At 43.8% G+C, this 21,795-nt stretch overlaps 1 protein-coding gene across 2 annotated transcripts in view; it reads right to left on the reverse strand.

Annotated features, from left to right (window-relative positions):
- Window positions 1-21,795, reverse strand: part of PPEF1 (protein phosphatase with EF-hand domain 1) — a 69,993-nt gene that overhangs the window by 47,889 nt on the left and 309 nt on the right. The window contains exons 1-2 of one of the 2 annotated variants that reach the window (XM_050936573.1): window positions 8,967-9,285; window positions 2,370-2,566 (exon numbers count right to left, since the gene is read on the reverse strand). In XM_050936573.1, the coding sequence (XP_050792530.1) occupies window positions 2,370-2,421 (52 nt within the window). In that variant the 5' untranslated portion in view covers window positions 2,422-2,566; window positions 8,967-9,285. Of the gene's footprint in view, window positions 1-2,369; window positions 2,567-8,966; window positions 9,286-21,795 lie in introns of those variants that run through there. The other variant, XM_050936574.1, reaches the window with a different exon arrangement.

The raw sequence follows: 21,795 nt of genomic DNA on the forward strand, positions 1-21,795 counted from the left end.
AACAGAAAGGCGTCCAGTTTCCACACTCCCTCCTCTCCAGAATCCCGTCCAGATATCCACACCCCTCTCCCCTCAGAGCCCAGCTGTGGGGTCCTCTGAAGCCCAGATACCCGCACCCCTCTCCCCCAGAATCCAGTCACGCCCCCACCACCAGCCTAGACACCAAGCCCTCTATCCCCGAGGGCCCAGGCATCCAGAGGGAGAACAGCCTGATGCTCAGTCCCAACCAGGCTTGCATGGTGGAGTTTCCTACGCACTGACAGTTGCCAACTTTCACACGGTAAATAAGCACCCGACTTTCACAATAAGCCAAAAATCAAGCCAACCCTATTTCAAAACAAGGCCAAAACAAGCCAATTCCTGAGAACCCCAACACGCTATGTGCCTAGATCCCCGCCAGCGTGCAGTCTGGGACTGCGGTGGGCCCACTGTGCACCCCTGACACTCTCTCTCCCTCTTGCCCCTGCTTGTCTGGAGCCAACCAAAAGAAGAAGCAGCAAGCTACAAGTCAAAAACCAGCCAAGAAGCAACTGACAAGCAATTAAGCCAAAAACAAGCCCAAATTCTGCATTTTTTCCATGGGGTTGCCATGTCTGACACACCGCACTCTCCTTCCCTTGGGGCATGAGAGGAACTGCAGCTGCTGGAAACCCTCCAGCCCCTCCTCCTCCTTTCCCTCCTCCCTGGCAGTATCTTCCATGTGTGAGTTGGGTTCAGCAGGGTCCAGCAGCCCCTAGTGGCAGCCCACTGCAGCTCATTTTTGTGGGAGAAAGGAAATTTTGCACAAAAAAAATTAATTTCTGAAAAAATCTGCACTGTGCAATAGCACAAAATTCCCCCAGGAGTACTAGTGGAGACACGTAAGAGTCTTTTTGCCAGTATAGTTTATACCAGTTCCCTGAACAAAATAAGATAGACCAGCAAAATGACTTCTTTGCTGGAATAACTGCATCTACACTAAGACTATGTACATACTGCAGCTTAGGTTGGCATAAATTGTGTCGCTTAGGGGTGTGATTAAGCCGCCGCCCTGAGTGACGTAAGTTACATTGACCTAAGCACCGGTGTGGATAGTGCTCTGTTGGAGGAGACTTTCTCCTGCTGACGTAGCTAGCGCCACTTGTGGGGGCTGGAGAAATGAAGTCGAAGGGAGAGCTGTCTCCCATCAGCTTAGACCATCTGCACTAGCAGCAGTACAGCTGCTCCAATGCCACTGCGCTGATGCAAGCTCTGTAGCGTAGCCATAGCCTAGACCTTCTGCCGGCATAGCTATGTTGGGTGGGCAGTGACTCTTTTCATATACTTAACTGAGGGATGTCTCCACAATCAATAGCTTTTCCCCTTCTCCTCTTCCCATCCCCACCCCTGATCATTAAAGGGACTGCATCAAGTAGTTAGAATTATTTGTATTACCACAACACCTAAAAGCCCCAGTCATGGACCATGATCCCTTTAGGCACTGTACAAATACAAAAGGCAGTCCTGTCCCAGAGAGCTTACTGCCTAGGTAATGGTTAAAGATACTGTTACTCTAAGTTCTGGTTAAAATGTAACTCCCTTACTAATGGGCTAATCCCGTTCAGCACCAGACACTGAGTGTTACAAGTATTCAGTGCAGGGTATTAAACTGGTGAGCAAAAGAGGGAGAGCATGTCATTTAAAATCTGTGACCCTGTTCCTCATCTGTAAAATGAGCAGAAAAATCCACCCCCCCCCCGCATCATGCTTATTCTGTTTTGCAGACTGCAAGCTCTTCAGGCTAGGGACTGTTTCTTACTACGTGTATGTACAGCACCAAGCACCATGAAGCTTTGCTTCTTGATTGAGTCTTTAAGCACTATTATAATGCAAATAATAATAAACCTTGTGCAAGGCATGTGAGGGGAAATAGAGCCATCCCCAGGAGCCCTGCGCAAAGGCTAGGTAAATTCTAGCTCTATGCCAAACACCACTGGCACATAGCACTGTCTGACATATTTTTTGAATGAGGAAATTGCCGGCATTAACTTTTAACAGAATTTTTACCCAAGTACCGAAGCGATTTGTCAACCTTCAGACTAACTGACATTAAGCAAGAAATAAAACAAAACACTGTTTTGCAGACTAATCATTCTGTAGTGCAGTTATTGAGTTTGACCATCACTGAGGTAGCTCTATTTGATTTCAGTTTCTTTTTAACTAATAGAGTCATTCTGCCTTAACCAACATTTAAAAGTCAGACATCCTCTAAAAGAGAGCATTTAAAACAGAATTTAATCTAAACTATTACTTGACAACAGGACTGGGAGGGGCAAGTGCAACCCTTTAATTCTCTTTCATTGTTAACAGAAGATAACAAGGCTAACAAATGACACAGGTGCAGCACCTACCTCTCTCTGACTTTTTTGCCCGACTCCCAGTCACAGAAGTGCCACATCCCATGGCTCTAGTACAGACTGTCCATCAATTTAATTTCTCTTCCTAGGCAATGGGTTTTTCCTCATCCAACTGTGTTACAAGCATTTCCTTTATGTTCCACTTATGATGCAATGAACCACCCCAAGCTGATTCACTCCTGTTATTAGCTCTAATGAGGAAGAGAAGCAGGGGAGGTAATAAAAAAGAAAGTGATTAATAGCATAGAATCTACTGTGCAACTCAGCAGAGATCATTAAAGCTCATTATGAAATACTGTATGTCATGTGATGTGGAAACTGAACCTAAAGAACAGTGTAGGGTTATTTTCCAGAACTCAGCAGCGCTAGCCTCCTATTGCTGTTGCCTGCATTAGGGTCAGATGAACATCTATGAATAAAGTTTCCTCTTCCGAATAAAATGCAACATACTGGCTGAAAAGCAATATGTACCAGTGAGCTATTGAAAGTTTTATTACCAGGGACAGGAAACTACAGAGAAATTACTTTTGTTAATGTGATTTGAAAAGTAGTGTATCAGAACTTAAAGAATTTAAAATTAAATGGAAATGATACTGCAACTATTCAACCAACAAAATACATTTTAAGATGACTCACCCTACCATTTACCAGTACACTGCACTTAATGTCTCATCACGCCATAATGCTGTTTACCAATTCTTCTGAGTACAGAAGCTCTTTAATGTACATTTAGTTAATATCAAATCTCAAATACACTTGAACACAATATAAGGTGACCCCTTGCAAAGTTTTAGTAGCAGATACGATGCTGTAGTAAGGTGTCTCAGAATAAGAACTCACTTATTTTTACTAAATGTACTACAGCACATTTAGTATGAATCATGATAACAAAACTAACCTAATTTTGTCAAATAAATGAACAAAGTAAATTTTATAATGCAGTCTTCTGGGTTTTTCTTTGTGTTTGTTCATCCATTCACTAATTCACATCATTCACAAATTTGCAACGTGTCTCCTAGTCAATGAGTTCAAATTAGTGAATTTCACTGTAAAATAAATTTGGTGAAATTTTTGAGCACTACACAATTCTATAGAGTTTTACGATTGTTGGGGTTTATTTTAGCCTGAACAACTTATCTGATCATACTTTTACTTCTCTTTCCTATGGTTATGTATGAGTCTGTAGCACAGACTGTATGGCTAAATTATTGTGCCTATTATATTTAATATCCTTTCAAAAGGTTTCAAAACAAAAAGCAAAGCACTCTCTCCAGCCAACCTAAATGTGACTACATAAATAATAGAACAAATGCTTGACTAGTGCTCTTTTGCTTCTATTTTACTGTTATGATAAACAAGATGAAAGGCATGAAGAGGCAGATAAAGGCAAAAATGTTTGTAACAACTAGTGCAGTCTACAAAGTTACTGTATTTGCAAGACCATAAACTAGGACACTGCTGTTGCAACATTTTTTGTAGTCACAAAATACTCCTACAAAAGACAAAAGTACACTTTAAAAATCTATGCCGGTCTTGCGACTGCCCAGCTTCTGAAGTCAGTGACACAGAGCATATTTCCCAGAGAGGAGGGTTTTTTCTAGTAACTCCAGTGTTCTGAATGAGTTTATCCTGAAACACAGAACAAGTGATGTTAACATTCACTTTGAGGAAAACAACAGCTTTAATGTCTGCACTCATTCAGTTTCTCTCTTTGCTCCACGCAGCGTTCATTGCACTGAACACCATCTCCTAACTTGTCTCCCTAGGATGTTCACAGGCCATTATGGGTCCAACTGGCACAGCCAATCACCTACCCTGCGCCCGGGGTGGCAGACTCCCCCTCTCCCTGGCCTGAGGAGGCCGGAGCCTGTTATTACTGCTCAGACCTGCCTGAGGCCCTGAGCACCTTGACTCAGCATTTGGTGCCCCGCCTTGACCTAGGGCCTGGGCTCATATCTCAGCCCTGCCTGAAGGGCTTGAGCACCTTGACTCAGCATTTGTTGCCCCACCTGAGCCAGGGCCAGACTAACCGCATTTTGGCTGGCTACAGCACGGGCTACCGAGGGAGACCCCCCCCGGCCGGACTAATCCTCTGGAACCATCGGTGTGTAGTGAGCCGGTGTGGCTCCCCACTGCCCTGGAGAAGATCGAGCCCTGGTGAACTCATGTACACTCCTCTTGACTAGACTACACAGTGCAATATTCCAGGGAATGAATCCTTCATCACTTACAAAACCCCAGCTAACACAGAGCACTGCAGCACTTCTCAGCAACAAAGGCTACCGTGAGCACATCTAATCTGTGCTCCATTCTCTACTGTGGATTCCCATCGAATATCAAGTCAAGATCAAGGTTTCGATCCTTATTTTCAAGATGCTCAATGGTCTGAGTATCTAGAAGATCGCTTAATGTTCCAAAATGAAGACTGGTCAACAACTCCCCTCCTCTGGCACAATGGAACACTCTACAATAAGAGTAAAGTTTGTTTGTGCAGGAGACAGCTTTCTCTGAAACCAGTCTGGGAGCGAGCTCCCTTAGGAACTAAGGATTGTCACAAACCTTACCACCTTCCGCTCTGAAGAAGTGCACCTGGCACTTGATCTGCCTTCTCTAATAACCACAGAGCAGTGAGTATATTAAAAAAACAACCCAAAACACAAAATCTTACCAACACTGTCCATATGGTTAATCCCCCAGGGGTAAAAATGACAGAGAACAAGCCACATATGACACATTAGTCACAACACTTTACAGGCCGCTGGTAGGTGCTCAGATACCAAGGTGATGAAGTAGCAACCTATTTAGAACAGAAAAGGAGTTCCACTGGACTGTTTACTCCTGATAAATACTGAGCAAATATTACCCAGTGTAGCAATGTGTCTTAAACAAAAAAAAACAAAAAACAAAAAACCCCTAACAATTTGATTGATGAAGTGAAAAACTAGGGCTTTCCTGGTGTTTCCAAAGAAGTTTCTAGGATACCAGTAAATCATATGAAAAAGCAGGACACAGGGTAGTTAGCATCCTAGCTGCTGTTTTTAAAGAAAACATGCTTCCATAAGGCAGACGATAGAACAACTTTTGGGACAATAAGGGTAAGCAGGTACTGCAATCTCTGGGGAGCAGTTAATGCAAAGTGCACAACTCCAGTTATGCAGAACCCCAGACATTTCAAGCTTCGCCCTGAGGAAAGGGCCACTGACTGGTGATTACCTATTCCCAGAGCCTGGAGATTCTTTATAGACCCCAGGCCTAGAGTGTAACAGCTGAACTGTCCAGTCGGGATGTGGAAAGACTGACACCTACCAAAGCCCTACGTTGGAGTTAGTGTGGCCTCTAGTAAGCATCTAACATGCAAATTGGTTATTTTATTGTTTTTTATGTTGTCTCTGTAATTGTTTTACACTAAGAATAAATGCAGTTTGCTTTGTGGCGGCTGGTTGGTAACTGGCATACGCTGTTGTAGTGTATACACCAAAATTGAAGCACCCAAATTAGTGGAAGCATTTGAAAGCTCATGTTTGACTTTTAATGAAATTAGATGGCAAGGCTTTTAGGGCAGGGAATGCACCTGTTTTGTAAAACACACCATATATTCACAGCACTATATTAGTTATGCTACAAGCCAATGAGCCCAAGGGCTGTCAGATATAAGACAGAGCAGACCTGAGGATCCAATGGCCATACAAATGAAAGGCACTAGCCTCTTCCCTCTCATTCTTCCCCTATCACCAGGGCTTAATTTTTGCCAGAGCTTGGCAGTTTGTAGTCCCGGCACCTCAGGGCTTGATGTGTCAGTTATGAAAATTAAAAAAAATTGCGCCAGCCCCAGCACTAATTGCTTGAGCCTGAGCAGCCTTCATTACAAATTAAGCACTGCCTATCACTGTTGCCCTGTGTGTTCCTTATGCTTCTTCATCATTTTCATAAATGAAGATTGAAGAGTTGTATTCGTTTTTCTCAGGACAGGATCCTTGCTAGGATGCAGCTGAATTTATGCTACATTGCACTTCCCCTGCAGGTTTTTTCAGTGGGCATTTCCCATTGTGCAAGTTCTCTATTCTCCCTCTCCCATTCCTATCTGTATTTCTATTACAGGGCATTTATAATGTCCTTCAGTAACATTTGTTAGAAAAATATTTGTGGTTTGATGAATTATGAGAGGGAGATGGATTTTCTAGGAGCATTTGAGGGTGTACATTTCTCATTAGAGGTCTGGCTTTGGCATCTCTCACTGCTTATATTTTGATTTATTAAACATTCCATCAGTGCTTGTGGAAGACTACTTCAGTTAAAGTTTCTTCCATGGAATTATGTACACATAAATGAGAGGCTTGATCTTGATAGGATAACATTTATAACATCTGGAAACCTTTCCTGAAATCTGTTCTAAGAGAGGCTAAATAAGACAATGGAGATTAAGGATGATATCTGTCTAGATACTTACAGTATATGGCCCTCATCACTGTTGTACCTTAACCCCTGAAAAATACCTGTTTATCAAGGAAATTATACCACGTCCAACACTGTGGCATTTGACCACTTCCGTGCAGTACAAGACCTTTTGTTGAGACCCTTGCAGAATGATATTGTTTATGGACATATTGTTTATTATCAAACTATACTACTAAGTAATATTTCCCAGAGCCTGGTGGGATAGACGTGGTGAAATTAGGAGCAATTTCATTAATTTTTCTTTACAATTGGAATAAAATGAAATCCTAGTGGTTCACTGAAAGAAAACTATCACTATAATCATTTGTGTTGCACAGCGTTAATTTACTCAGTTTTTTCTGTGTAACTATGATTAAGCCTTCTGGCTCTGAAACATTACTTTTTTTAATTGTTTTGTATAGCATTTGCATCCACTATACTAGTCAGTGGCTAAGATTCGTCTAGTGGTATGCAGTGCCAAAACCTGGAATTAGACCAACTGTGAACTTCAGGAGCATCTGGATCCAAACTTCAGGCTCCAGGACCCATCTCTTGCACATTTTATGCATGTAACCCACTTTTTATGAACAAGTAATTTTAAAAAGCATTTAACATTTTTCAAACAGGACTTTTAAAAATAGTTAAGAATATGCACTGGGTGATGGGATATTCATAAGGGAAACCTCTCATGTGTCCACAATAGATGCTATTGCCCTTGGAGAAACCGAAACATATTGCCATAGTTTAAGAGAAGAATGCTATAATTAGGGCCCTACCCAATTCATGGTCCATTTTTATCAATTTCACAGTCATAGGATTTTCAGAATTGTAAATTTCATGATTGCAGCTATTTAAATCTGAAATTTCATGGTGTTGTAACTGTAGGGGTCCTGACCCAAAAAGGATTTGGGGGGGGTCACAACGTTATTGTAGGAGGGGTTGCTGTACTGCTACTCTTATTTCTGTGTTGCTGCTGGAGGCAGCGCTGCCTGCAGAGCTGGGCCCTCAGTCAGCTGCCGCCACTCTTTGGATGCCCAGCTCTGAAGGCAGCAGCGCAGGAGTGAGGGTGGTATGGTACTGCCACCCTTACTTCTGCGCTGCTGCTGGTGGAGTGCTGCCTTCAGAGCTGGGTGCCTGGCCAACAGCTGCTGCTCTCTGACTGCCGAGCTCTGAAGGCAGCACAGAAGTAAGGGTGGCCATACCACTCCCTGAAACTCCCTTTTGGGTCAGGGCAGCCAATTTGAGAAACATTGTATACAGATTTTACAGAGGGAGATCAGATTTCCCAGTCCGTGGCATGTTTTTCATGGTCTTGAATTTGGTAGGGCCCTATCTATAATTAAGATTGAAGAAAATCTGCAATAAGTCATTTATGGCTGCATGTTGTTAAACACACTCAAATGGAAGTTGAAGGTGCTCAGAACCTCATAAGATTACATCTTTAAAATCAACAGTGATGTACCTGAGAAAGATAACAATTTCTAAGTTAAGAAGAGGATGTAAACAATAGCTTATGAAGAGCAATACGTTTTTTATCTACTGATTCTTTATCTGATAAGGCCTACTACGCAAGGCATGATTAGCATCTCTATTTAAGTGATTTGCAGTGACTATATATGTGAATGGAAGAAATCAAATACTTTCTGTTTCAATACATTATAAATAAAATAAATATTGCATGTAACAAACAGTTAATTTCTTGAGCCTATTTAGGGACAGGAAGCTAGGGTCAATATTGAAGTGACTGAACTATTTCTGTGCATTGCTAAGGGTGATGCCTCTGAAAGACCACGCCACGAATCAGTAGGGAACAAACGTAGTAAGCTATCTGAAAGCCAATACAGTCAACTCCAAATTCCTCTGGATCATGGAAAGTATAGTATTTTTGTTAGCAAAAATACTAAGTGTAATATGTTCCAAAACGTCAGATCACAAAGCACTCTGTTCTCATCTACTCAGAACTTCTGGATAGCTGGTCCAATCAATGTTAAACTTTTTAAGGTGAACCATTCTGATTTTTATCACAGCAGTAAGCAAAATAATCTATATTACCATACACAGCCTGTCATTCGCTGCACAAAGCTCTGATGCAGTTAATTTGCTTTTCTTAAAAGTGAATTAAAAGTGATTTTAACCCCTCCCCTGCAAAGAAATTACCTGTTTTCTTCTGCTGCAGCAACGCAGACGGCTTCCACAAAAGTGTCTTTAGGAGAATAAAAAAGCAGTCTCTTTTTGGAACTAGACGATATGACAGGGGTGCAGATCTGAAGAACAGGTACTCTGGTTCTCTTTAGGGCTCTGAGGCTCATAGACTGCAATTCTGGTGCCCTCCTTTCAACTTACACAGCTTCCTGTGAGGAAATCTTTTAAGCCCCGCTTCAAAAATGAATACAATAACCCAAAGAGCTGCTTTCCATCTTCCAGCTTATTGTGGGATCACAGGGCTGCAGACACAGAGCTAAACTGTGTGATGCTGTTGCTGGAGCTATATGTCACTATGCTCCCTGAATCTCAAACAGAGAAAGGATGTGCCGAAGTTATCTGCTGCAAATCTGAAGTCACATGATCACTTTCAAGAACAGCCATTGCACAGTGACTATGAAACAACAATTTGCCTCTGAGCAGCACTAGTACACAAAATATAACAGGGAGCTTAGGTCCTCCAATGTAAGATCCCAGCTGGAGAGACAGACTGCTAACTGCATTTAGGAATATAGCACTGTGTCTGTCAGTCAGTGCTGGAATATTTTAGAAAACAATTCTACTTTGTTATTGTGAGACACTCAATGACTATGCTGAGGAACTTCATAGAAATGCCTATAAACTAAATACATTCAGTAAGCTAAATACATGCACTGCTTAGAGAGGACCAGTGCATGGTTTCCCAACCCAGGCAGAGAGTGGGGAGTCAGGTACTCCATAGGGTTAGAGATTCATATGTGGGGCAAGGGGGGCATGGTAGGACACACCATCCCCGATTCTACATGAACTTACTACAAGCTGAGGCTTTTTTAACAGCCTCAGGTTTATTAACTCCTGAGCTGAGCAAATCTTGGCTGCAAAAATCCACCTTTAAAGAGTGTGGGAAGGTATGCTGGGAGATTCCAGAAACAGCTGCACCAAAAGCCCTTTCAGCCTAGAAAATTGTAGGAGGTTAGGAGGGAGCACACTGCATTCGGTAGATCCTCAAGGTCTGCCAGGATTTCAGGAGGCCAAATCCCCTGCTGCCTCCAGAGAAGGGTGTCCAACCCTCTTCTCTGTTCTGAATAAGGAATTCAGAGGAAACTCTGCAGGTTTCTTGGCCCCTGCACAGGTTTTCCTGTGTAGGCCATGATCTGACTTACATGTACATTGGTGTAAATCCAGACTGACTTCAGTGAAGTTACACTGGAATAAATTTGGAGTAACTGAAGACTGAATTAGGCTCAAAGATCTGTATTCTGCTCTCCCTTGTGGTATGTTACACATGATTTGGAACATGGTCTAGAAATGCTTCTTCTGTGGGAGCTAATTCAGATCCTAAGCACAATGCAATTTGCACGCCATGATTCTTTATGAATTGAAAATTATTCTGCTTTTGTTTAACCATAGCATGGTGTCACGGATAAGGACATCAGAGCTTTACATGCTGCTAAAAGCAGGGTGTAAATATTACTCAGTGAATATCACATCTCTGACGGCGGAGTGTCCTAGCACAATTTAATACAGGCTTTGGGCCTAATCCACACATACCCAGACCTATTAACAAACTTTATAACTCTAGGGCAAGGATGGGCAAACTACGGCCCAGGGGTCGCATCCAGCCCTCCAGATGTTTTAATCTGGCCCTCAAGCCAGGGAGGGGGGTCCAGGGCTTGCCCTGCTCTGGCTCCCAGAAGCAGCACCATGTCCCCGCTTCTGCTCCTATGCACAGGGGCAGCCACGAGGCTCCACATGCTGCCCCCGCCTCAAGTGCCACCCCTGCAGCTCCTATTGGCTGGGAACCATGGCCAATGGGAGCTACAGAGGTGGTGCCTGCGGACATGGCAGTGCACAGAGCTGCCTGGCTGTGCCTCCACATAGGAGCTGGAGGGGGAACATGCTGCTGCTTCTGGGAGCTTCTTGAGGTAAACACCCCCCAAAGCCTACACTGCTGACCCCCTCCCGTGCTCCAACCCCCTGCACCTCCCAATCCCCCCCCTCCCCAAACCCCTCGGTCCCAGCCTGGAGCACCCTTCTGCACCTCCAACCCCGCATCCTCAGCCTCACCCCAGAGCCCACACACCTAGCCAGAACCCTCACTCCAACACCCAATTTATTGGCAAGCCATACATTTTCCATACCCAGATGCGACCCTCGGGACAAAAACTTCACCCAACCCCTCTCAAAGCTCTCATCTAGTCCCACAGGGTAAAGCAAGGTATGTACAATACTTCCTCACTCTCCTGGGGTAAGAAAAATGATCATCAACCGCACCTTTCCCAATACCCACAATTTGGTCATGCCACTGCTCAGGAATCGAAACTCTTAATTTATTTATTTTTTTAAAGGGAACCAAATGGTAGAAAAAACTTCTAAAGATTTTACAAAAAACACCATTAAAATCTTTTCAGTTGAGATGCGAAACCAAGGTCCTGGCCACTTGTGGTCATTAAAGACCTATATGACACTTTTCCCTAAGAATAGCAGTGTTCAAACCCAAGGTCTTAAACAAATTTCTATTTGGATAGCAACATTCTGCCTACTTAAAATTTCTCACAGGGCTGTTTTTCCCCCAAGTCTAAAAAAATAAAATAAATTCTGTCTTTCTTAAAGCCATGGCTTTACTGAGCTCAATCTTGATCTCCTTCCTGACTCTCAAAACTCCCTTTGATTTCAGCAAAACTTTTGTCTGAAAAAGGAATTCACGATCAGCCCCAAAACTCTAAATTAAACTAGGTTTATACATCAAAATGTGCCTAAATCAGTTAATTTAGTATTTTAGTCAATCTGTAGATTCACAGAGTTTAAGGCCAGAAGGGACCACTAGATCATCTAGTCCAGGGATCGGCAACCTTTGGCATGCGGCTTGCCAGGGTAAGCCCCCTGGTGGGCTGGGCCAGTTTGTTTACTTGCCGCATCCGCAGGTTCAGCCGATCATGGCTCCCACTGGATGCAGTTCACCGTCCCAGGCCAATGGGGGCTGCTGGAAGCGGCACGAGCTGATGGATGTACAGGCTGATGCTTTCCGCCATCCCCATTGGCCTGGAGCAGCAAACTGCGGCCACTGGGAGCTGCGATTGGCCGAACCTGTGGACATGGCAGGTAAACAAACCAGCCCGGCCTGCCAGGGTGCTTACCCTGGCAAGCTGCATGCCAAAGGTTGCCGATCCCTGATCTAGTCTGACCTCCTATATGACATAGGCCATAGTATTTCATCTAGTTATCCCTGTATTGAGCCCAATAACTTGTGTTTCCAGAAAGGCAACCAGTCTTGATCTGAGGATGGAGAATCCACTACTTCCCTTGGTATTTTCTCCTCAGGAAGTTTCTTGTACACTGTAACAAGCCACCTCTTGAGACCAGACCCGTCCCTATCAATTACAGTGCTCTACGCAGCCTGAGCACCTGCTCCCCATCGCGGAGGATCTGTGTTGCGCTCAAGGCCTGCGGGGCTGCAGAGGCAGGAGCTGTGGGGGGACTGCTTTGGGGGCCCCCCACAGGCCCAGAACAGCCCGGGGGGGGGGGGTAGCAGGCAGCCTGGCACCGGCAGCAGGAAGTGGAACGACTCAGTCCCAGCCTGCTCTGCTCCCCTCACCCCAGCTGGGGGAGGGGGCTTTGGGGAAGGGGTCTCCCTCCTCCCCCCCACTGGTGGCAGGAAACAGAGCAACACAGCGGGAAGCCAGAGGAGTGGAGCGGGCTGGATTGCTCTGCTTCCTTCCACCACCAGTGAGTGTGGGGGTAGGCCTGACCCCCTGCTGCCAGCAACAAGCCCCCCTACTAATTCCCTGGGCTGCATCCATCGCTGGGGGAGGGGGCTTCGGAGAAGGAGTGGAAAATGGGGGTGAGGTGGGGGCAGCAAGAGGCGGGGCAGGGGGAGTTGTCCCCTGCCCCAGAACCCCCTAGGAAAGCACAGGAGAGCCAGCTCGGGCATGGGGCTGGCTGACGGTCCTGCCACATACCAAGCATGCAGCTGCGTAGGACACCGTGAAATCTGGGGCAACTTGATGCGCCAAATTTCGTGGTGCCCGATGCAACTGCATATTTTGCATATGCCTAAGGACAGCCCTGCTTGAGACCTATGTACAAGATCCTACAACGTAAAGTGAAATCCTAGTGGTAGAATGGATACATTTTTAAAGTGTACAATTATTTTGTGGCAGAACACTGAAGCAAATTATATCGTAAATTTATTAGTTTACATCTTAATTTACTGAGCTGATTTTTTGCGGCTTTTCTCATGTCCTATGCACACGTCTATTTTCTAAATCTGTTTTATGTTACTGTCCCTGTCATAATAAAGTTTGGGTAATAAATAAACACAGACACATCCTGAGATGATTTTATGTCATCCTAAAAAGTTTTAATTTTTTTTGACAGTATACACTTTCCCTCAGAGTTACAGTATCTAACCCTCAGAGTTACAGTATCTAATCCTTTATGTATGATCATTCTGTTCCAAAATACATGCAAATAAAAATACATTACAACCTCTTTTCACTACACTTTGGTGGTATATGTTATTTATCAAATATTTACTCTACGTGATATATTCATGCATGTGAGCAATTTTTAATATTTCAAAATAAGAAGATATAGGGCTTAGTCCAACTTTCACTGAAGTCTTTAGACAGGTTTCCTTTGATTTCAATGGGAGTGGGATCAAATCCTTAATTGTTAGCTTCCATAGGATACAAACCTCCATTGTGTGTTCACTTTCTATTCTATTCCTGTGGGAATTCTGTGCCAAAATATTAAAAATTCTGTGCCAAAACATTAAAAATTATGCACACAATATTTTTAAATTATGCAAATTGTATTTATTAATAAATAAGTGTAGTTCCAGCATGGCAGTGGGGAGCACAGGCCACTGCTGCATGAGGTGGGAGATCACCCTGAAGCACCCACCTCCTTGGGTACAGGGACTTGGCAGGGACTTGGCAGTGAGGCTGCACCAGGGCGAACGTTAGGCCGATTCCTCTAAATCGGGCACCACGCCTACGAGGGCCCTGCGCCCTAAAGAAGAGTGCCTAACTTTTTAATTTTTACTCACCCGGCAGCGGTCCAGGTCTTCGGCGGCGGGTCCTTCAGTGCGTGGAAGACCCGGAGTGAGTGAAGGACCCAGCCCTGAAGTGCTGCCGAAGACCCAGACCACCCTGCAGTTCCTAAAGCCAGCCCTGGGCTGCACCTGACCCTGACATAGTACAAGGGTTGGGCCTACCCCAGAAACACACCAGGGCCCTGCCCCTCTGCATCATGTGCACCAGGTGTGGGTGGGCAGGCTCAGCCCATCAGGATCCAAGTGTGGAAGAGTTTAGTATAGGGGGAATCCAGGTGTGGGGTGAGAGGTTTCTGTGTGGGACAATCTGGGTGCAGGCAGCTCATTGGGAGATCTGGATGCACAGGGGCTCATTGTGGGGTGCTGGGTGCAAGGGCAATGGGACTCTGCAGGGGATCCATGTGAAGGTGGTTGGGGCTCAGCGGGGGGTGTCTGGGTATGGGGGGCTCTGGGTGCAGGGGGAGTGGGGTATGATGGATTGGGGGGTCCAGGTGCAGCTGCTTGGGGATCAGTGGGGGTGGGGGTCTGAGTGTTGGGGGCTCATTGGAGGGGTCCAGGTGTAGGGCTTGTCAGGGTGAGGGTTCAATGTGCCTGCTTGACAGGGGAGCCCCGGCTGCTGCCAAGGGAATGCCGCATGCTGGGCTCCCGCTTCCCCACACAATTCCGCTATTCCCTTTTCTTCTCCATTCCCCTGATTCACACATTCCCCTCCCTCTACACTGTTCCACCCCCTTCCTTCCCCATGCCTCTTCACCCCCATGGCCCCCTTCCCTCATTTCTCAACCCCCTCCTTGCCAGCTCCACCGTGGGCACTTACTGTTGCACAGAAAAAAGGAAGGATCCCAGCACACAGAAGGGGAGAACGACTGGCACTAGGGTACCCAGGAGGCCGTGTTCAGCTGCAGAGTCAGTGGAGCTGAGAGGCAGCCTCCTTCAGCTGGGCAGCATTGCCCTTGCAGAAATGGTGGGGGGCAGCGGCATGTAACCCCATGTGCTCCCCATGCCTCACCTCTGTTTTGAGGGGGCAATCCCCCCCCCAAAATGCACCCAAGGTCATCCTCTCCCCCCCCCCCACGGCTTCCCTTTGGTTCACGGCCATTTTCTGCAGGGAAGCACAGGAATTCTGCAGAGGGGAAGGGCATTTTCTGCAGGAGCACAGTCACACAGAATCCCTCCAGGAGTACTATTTATAAAAGTTCTTGTTCTCTTAGTGATTTGGTGTGACTAGCCTCAGTGGGAATTTGATAAAGCGAATGGTCTGCGCCACCTCTCCAATTACCAAACAGGATCATGATACCATGCAACTTGAGGAAACAGAAGTGAATGCAGTTTCCAAGTTAACCCCCTCTATGTTCCAGTCCCCTGACATAAGTTATGACCTAACGAAGTGGCTTCCCCTTTTACGCATGGCAGGAAGAACACAGAACTTCCATGAGGAGGGCCAGGCATGTACTCTTTTGCTGAACATAAGGTACACTGTGCACCATTAAAGCACTGAAAGGAATCATACTGAGAGCTGATTCTTGAAACAGCTAGTAGGCAACAACCTATATCTGAAATGAGAGAGTTGGTGTAACATGATCATCAATAAACGCTGCTAGTGCAAAGGTTAGGTAATCTCTTACAATTGCATCCACCTGAAATATGACATACATGCTGTCATCATGAATGTACATTTTTTTGTTCCACATAGTGTTTCGAAACTAAGTTCTTAAACAGATTACCATGCATGAATGTCACCAACATAAGTCAAATTTAGTTACAGGCTTATTTCTGAGAAGCTCCAGTTACAAAGTGATTTAACTGATATTTTTCAGGGATGGACTATGACCACAAGTCAGAGAGAATGCGCTCCTTCAGAGCTCTGAACAAGTTCTTCCTCCTCTTATCCCATTTTGCCACAAAACTCAGAAAATAATTATTTTTAACAGTGCACACTTGGAGGCCATCCAATCACACAATAAAAGGGAAAAAAAACAAGAAGGGAAGAGCGGACCTGCATGTCCTGCTTGCGGTCCTCACTAGTCCAGATTGCACCCCAGAATGTCATATCCCCTGAGTGTCTTGTATAGCTGCAGCCCTTGCCAGCACACTCCAATCACACTCTGGCTTCCACCCACCTTGGTTACCACTTGCAGGATGACCCCAACACACTCCCAGTCCCAGATTTTCCTTCAAAATATGTGTTCTGCACTGTCCAGCCCTTTCCCAGACAGTTCAGATATTTTAGGTCCATTGCCCCTGTAAGGGGTCAATGTCCAACAGTTTGCTCCTTTAAATGGAGTTACCACACAGCCAAGTTTAAGCACAACACCAGATTCGTTTTGATTAAAGAATAAAACAAGTTTATTTAACTACAGAGAGAGATTTTAAGTGAGTACAAGTACAAGGCATTAAAATCAGAAATGATTACAAGAGAAATAAAGATAAAACTATTTCTAGTGCTAAAGCTTAACTAACTAGACTTGGTTCAAGATAAAATTCTTACCACATTCTCCCAGCAACAGGGCTGACCAAATTTCAGGGCAGGATCTCTCCCAGAGTCAAATGGCTGCTTCCTTTGTTGTCTTAGGTGAAAAAGAGAGGAGAGAGAGAGAGAGAAAGAGAGAGATAGGAAGAGATACCTAAGGTTATTTTTGCTTATCCCTTTATAGTTGTCCTCCCTTGAAATCCATTTTCCTGAGGTCAAGTATCAGAGGGTAGCCGTGTTAGTCTGGATCTGTAAAAGCAGCAAAGAATCCTGTGGCACCTTATAGACTAACAGACGTTTTGGAGCATGAGCTTTCGTGGGTGAATACCCACTTCCTCAGATGCATGTCATCTGAGGAAGTGGGTATTCACCCACGAAAGCTCATGCTCCAAAACGTCTGTTAGTCTATAAGGTGCCACAGGATTCTTTGCTGATTTTCCTGAGGATTATCCCTAGATAAAGTTAATTTCTGCTGTGAGGATGTAGACAAGGAGGCTGGTGGTAAAAGAAGTTCCATGCTGTTTGCTAAAATGCAGATCAGTTTGTTCCTGCCCTTCTTGCTTCCCAAAGAATGGCCATTTGACAGGTGATTGCCATCAGCTTTGAAGACATCAGGCTAGAAGCATCAAAAGGATGTGGAAAAAATGGAAAGAGTCCAGTGAAGGGCAACAAAAATGATTAGGAGGCTGGAGCACAAGATTTACGATATGAGGCTGGGGGAAATGGGATTATTTAGTCTGCAGAAGGATGAGGGGGGATTTGATAGCTGCTTTCAACTACCTGAAAGGGGGTTCCAAAGAGAATGGATCTAGACTGTTCTCAGTGACAGAAGATGACAGAATGAGGAGTAATGGCTTCAAGTTGCAGTGGAGGAGGTATAGGTTGGATATTAGGAAAAAAATTTGCACTAGGAGAGTGGTGAAGCACTGGAATGGGTTACCTAGGGAGGTGGTGGAATCTCCATCCTTAGAGGTTTTTAAGGTCAGGCTTGACAAAGCCCTGGCTGCGATGATTTAGTTGGTGACTGGTCCTGCTTTGAGCAGGGGGTTGGACTAGATGACCTCCTGAGGTCCCTTCCAACCCTGATATTCTATTATTCTATGATCAGCTTGTCTCTGAGAAACTGGTTTACCTAGACATGTCTGGTAAAACACATTTCAGACCTAATTTCAGCTTATGTTTATAACTTTACATATAATCATGCTACATACATTTCATCATGTTATTGACCAGTGAGTTGTGCCTTTTGAGGTATCATCTGAAAACTAACATTTTGTACAAAGATTGTTACAACGGTGTGTAGGATGTAGTGGTTGTCACATCTGCTTTACATGCCGAGTCCTGGGTTCATGCCCCAAAGAAACAAAAACCTCTGATTTTATTTTTAATAGGCAGCAGGTTTAAAACAAACAAATGGAAGTATTTCTTCACACAATGCATAGTCAACGTGGGAAACTCTTTGCCAGAGGATGCTGTGAAGGTCAAGACTGTAACAGGGTTTAAAACAAACCAAACCAAACCCCTATATAATTTCATGGAAGATAGGTCCACCAGTAGCTATTAGCCAGGATAGGCAGGGATGGTGACCCTAGCCTCTGTTTGCCAGAAGCTGGGAATAGGTGACAGGGGATGGATCACTTGATGATTACCTGTTCTGTTCATTCCCTCTGAAACACTTGGCATTGGCCACTGTTGGAAGACAGGATACTGGGCTAGATGGACCTTTGGTCTCACCCAGTATGGCTGTTCTTAAGTTCTTATGGATGTGAATACAGGGGTGCATTCAGTCACAAGGGTGTTGGGCTTTTAAATTGGAAAGAAACTGGGCCAAAACATGTAAGCCATCAGAATGTCTTCAGTAAAAAAGCAAAACGTTATCTCCAAACTACAGACAGAGACCCAAAGGTACAATTTTGTAACCCTGAAACACCCACTTTACTTATAATGTCCCATAATAGGTTTCTTAGGTACTTGGTGCTTTTTGTATCTTGAAAAGATGTAGCTTTTAGAGAGATTAAGAGATCTAACAATGATTTTACACAACAATTCACTTTCAAAACCAGCTACTGAGGGAGACGGTAGATACTCATTCATATCTCTAATATAAACTCCCTCTTCACTTGAAAAGTACGTACAATTGTGATAATAATCTAAAGAAAAAATCAAATATTCCTCTGACTTTTCAGTGTAAACTTACACTAGAAAGATGAAATCCATCAAAGTCTGAAGATCACGTGACACTGCCAAGATAATACCAAACATAGCAATTTGCATTCAAGTTTTTAAAAATGGAAACTAAAAAGAGACCAATTAAACTAATGTTGAAGTTCAAACACCCACACACAGACCTACCCACACACAGACATTGAGTACATGTCTCCCCAGTACATTAAACTCAGATTTCCTCTGCCTTAAATTTGGTAGCACATTTGGTAACCAAAAAACAAAAAATAAATAAAATAAAACATGGCGAGGAGATATCTTCAAAGGGTCCCATGTTAAAAGCCTCTCGGAAAATATTTATTTCAGTACTTTGATGTTTCCCCTCTTAAGATACCATTGAATCTAATTTTAAGTCTAATCCTATTTAAGTACCTTTTCCTTGAATGTATGACAAGGTAGTATAATGCATTAGACAGTACACTGGATTGGGAGTCAGAGATGTGGATTCTGGTCCCACCTCACCCATTCATCTCCCATGTGACCACAGGCAAGTCACTTCAACTGTCTTTGTGCCTCAGTCTCCCCTCCCAACTTTTGTCTGTCCTGTCTATTTAGATTGTAAACTGTTCGGGGGAGGGGGAGGTAAGAGAAACAGTCCTTCATCCCTACTGAGGCCTCCAGGAACTAATGAATATTTTTTTAAAGTATTTTTAAGGTACTGAAGGTACCATTATGAGAATTAATCCTAAAGCAGCGGTTCTCAAACTGTGGGTCGGGACCCCAAAGTGGGTCTCGCCCCTGTTTTAATGGGGTTGCCAGGACTGGCTTAGACTTGATGGAGTCTGGGGCCAAGGCCGGAGGCCCATCACATAGGGCTGAAGCTCAAGCCCATATACTATGGGAAGAAGCCCCAGCACATACAAATGTTTACAGGATCATGTTCTTACTGAGATGTGTTAACTAGCACTAAAAAAATGTTGCAAGGGTGCAATGTTGCAAAGGGTATTTCAGAATACCTACAGACTGTGTTTCACGGTACCTACCCAAACATATGTTATACCATAAAGATCAGGAACAGTTAGTTGGTTAAGGAGAGCATCAGGAACTATAGGGAATGAGCAACTCATCAAAGTGAGCACTGAGAGCCCTCTACTGACAGAACACATATCCTCAGTGCTACACTGTAAGAAAATGGCACCTCCAAAGCTCTTGTCTGTCTTTCAAGTATTGTTTGTGTTCACTGAAAACACACCCACATTAAAGTAAAAGTAACGATTTAGTTAAAAAACAAATGCCTCACAGTTAAGGCAATAACTTATCCTTTACGTACCCAAGCACTAGTGTCCTTGGTATAGCAGATCTGATGTGCTAGAACAAGAGGCAAAATGGGGTGGGTTAAAGAACACAGTTTTAGGCTTCTCTTTACATTTTTTTTCTTCTGTCATTTCAAGGAAAATGCTTAATATTTTTATGCAGATTTTAGAAAGCAAATGTCTTTGGTTTGTTTTCTTAATGCTCGCAAATTCAAACACTAATACATACTACATAATTATTGTTAGGGTATATCATAATAACCACTACTTTGGATCCATTCCGGACTATCTCACAACTTCTTAAAGGGGCACTATACAAGAGCAACAAATTCCATTTCCTTATTATCCTTTAAAAAAAAACTATCTTCTACGCCAAAGAAAATATATCACTGCTGTTTTTCTCCCAGTGAAAAAGTGGTTAAAAAAAGCTGCAATATATTATTGCATTAATACTCTCCCATAACTGATTTATAACAAATCCACACAGCCACGCTCCCCAGAAACAGCAGGGGCATGTATGCATCTCACTATGCTCATCCTGCCCTTAAAACATTCTGTCAGCATTCTGGGTATTGAAATGAAATATATCAATTTAAGAATGTGCTCTCTTCTTGTTCTCAAGAACAGAGCAACTAAGCAAAGCAGGAGACAGGCACGATATATACAACTATGGCTGCAAATAAAAACAAAGTTGTCAGTCCTGATAGTGTCATTTTTAAAAAGACAAAGTTTGATTCCCCCACCCACCTACTTACTATTACTGCCCCTTCAAAGCCTTTATAGTCCAGGGCTGAAAAAATTATTAAAACATTAAAATGTGTTAATTAAAAATGTTAAATACTTCTTAACTGCTCCTTCAGACACATCATCAAAATCTGCACTGAGGCATAAACAACATAGGCCCTCAATGCTACAAAGAGTCATACACATGCTGAACTTCTATGCAGGTGAGAAATCTTGTTGACTTCCATTACAATTAATGTCACATATAACTCTTTGCAGGACCCTCAGCACTCATGCACAATACTACTGTGGCTTTGTTCGTACTAGAGAACTGAGCTAAATTATTCGTATTTAAATACAATAGTGCTACAACCCAGGTCAACAACCATCTCCTTGGTTAGTGTGAATAGGGGAGTTTCATCCTGCTACTCATGCTGTCCCAATAGTGTAGGTAATTATATTATAGTTTCATAAAATGGTTGGAGGATCAAGTGTTCCCCATGTTCCCCCAAAAAAGTGTGTTCAAGAAAAGCATTTCATTGCCTATGAAAAATATGTCTCACGGGGGTCTACTACTTTCCCTGATCAGCATGGATAAAAGGGAGTTTGGTCTTTGAACGACATTACAAAACAGCGCTAAATGTACTAAGTGCTTTGGGGACTGACTCCAACATGACTCTCAGAAAATAACACCTACCCTGTTGTGCAGATTCCAGATCAGAACCATGTTGAAAAACAGCTATAGCTAGAACAGCCAGCACAGTACCCAGTGTGGACATGACCCCTTTGGTTGCCAGAAATTCCATTTGAATTGCAAACGTTCTAAATACTAAATAGACATTTATTTTTGTTCAGCCACTGGCTTGAGGCAGCCATTACACCTCTGTGGGCCTCAGTTTCCTCATCTATAAACCCAGAGATAGCCACAGCCATCTTTCTAAATGCGTTTACAGAGATCCTTGGATGAAGAGCTTTATCTAAGTGCAAGTTGTAGTAAGATTATTGTCATTTCAGACTGTATGCTCCTTGGAGCAGGAAGAGTCAGTCTCTGCACCTGGAGCACGCTGTGGGTACTAAATG

Source organism: Gopherus flavomarginatus, chromosome 1 (genome assembly GCF_025201925.1).
Source record: "Gopherus flavomarginatus isolate rGopFla2 chromosome 1, rGopFla2.mat.asm, whole genome shotgun sequence".
Lineage (NCBI taxonomy): Eukaryota > Metazoa > Chordata > Testudines > Testudinidae > Gopherus > Gopherus flavomarginatus.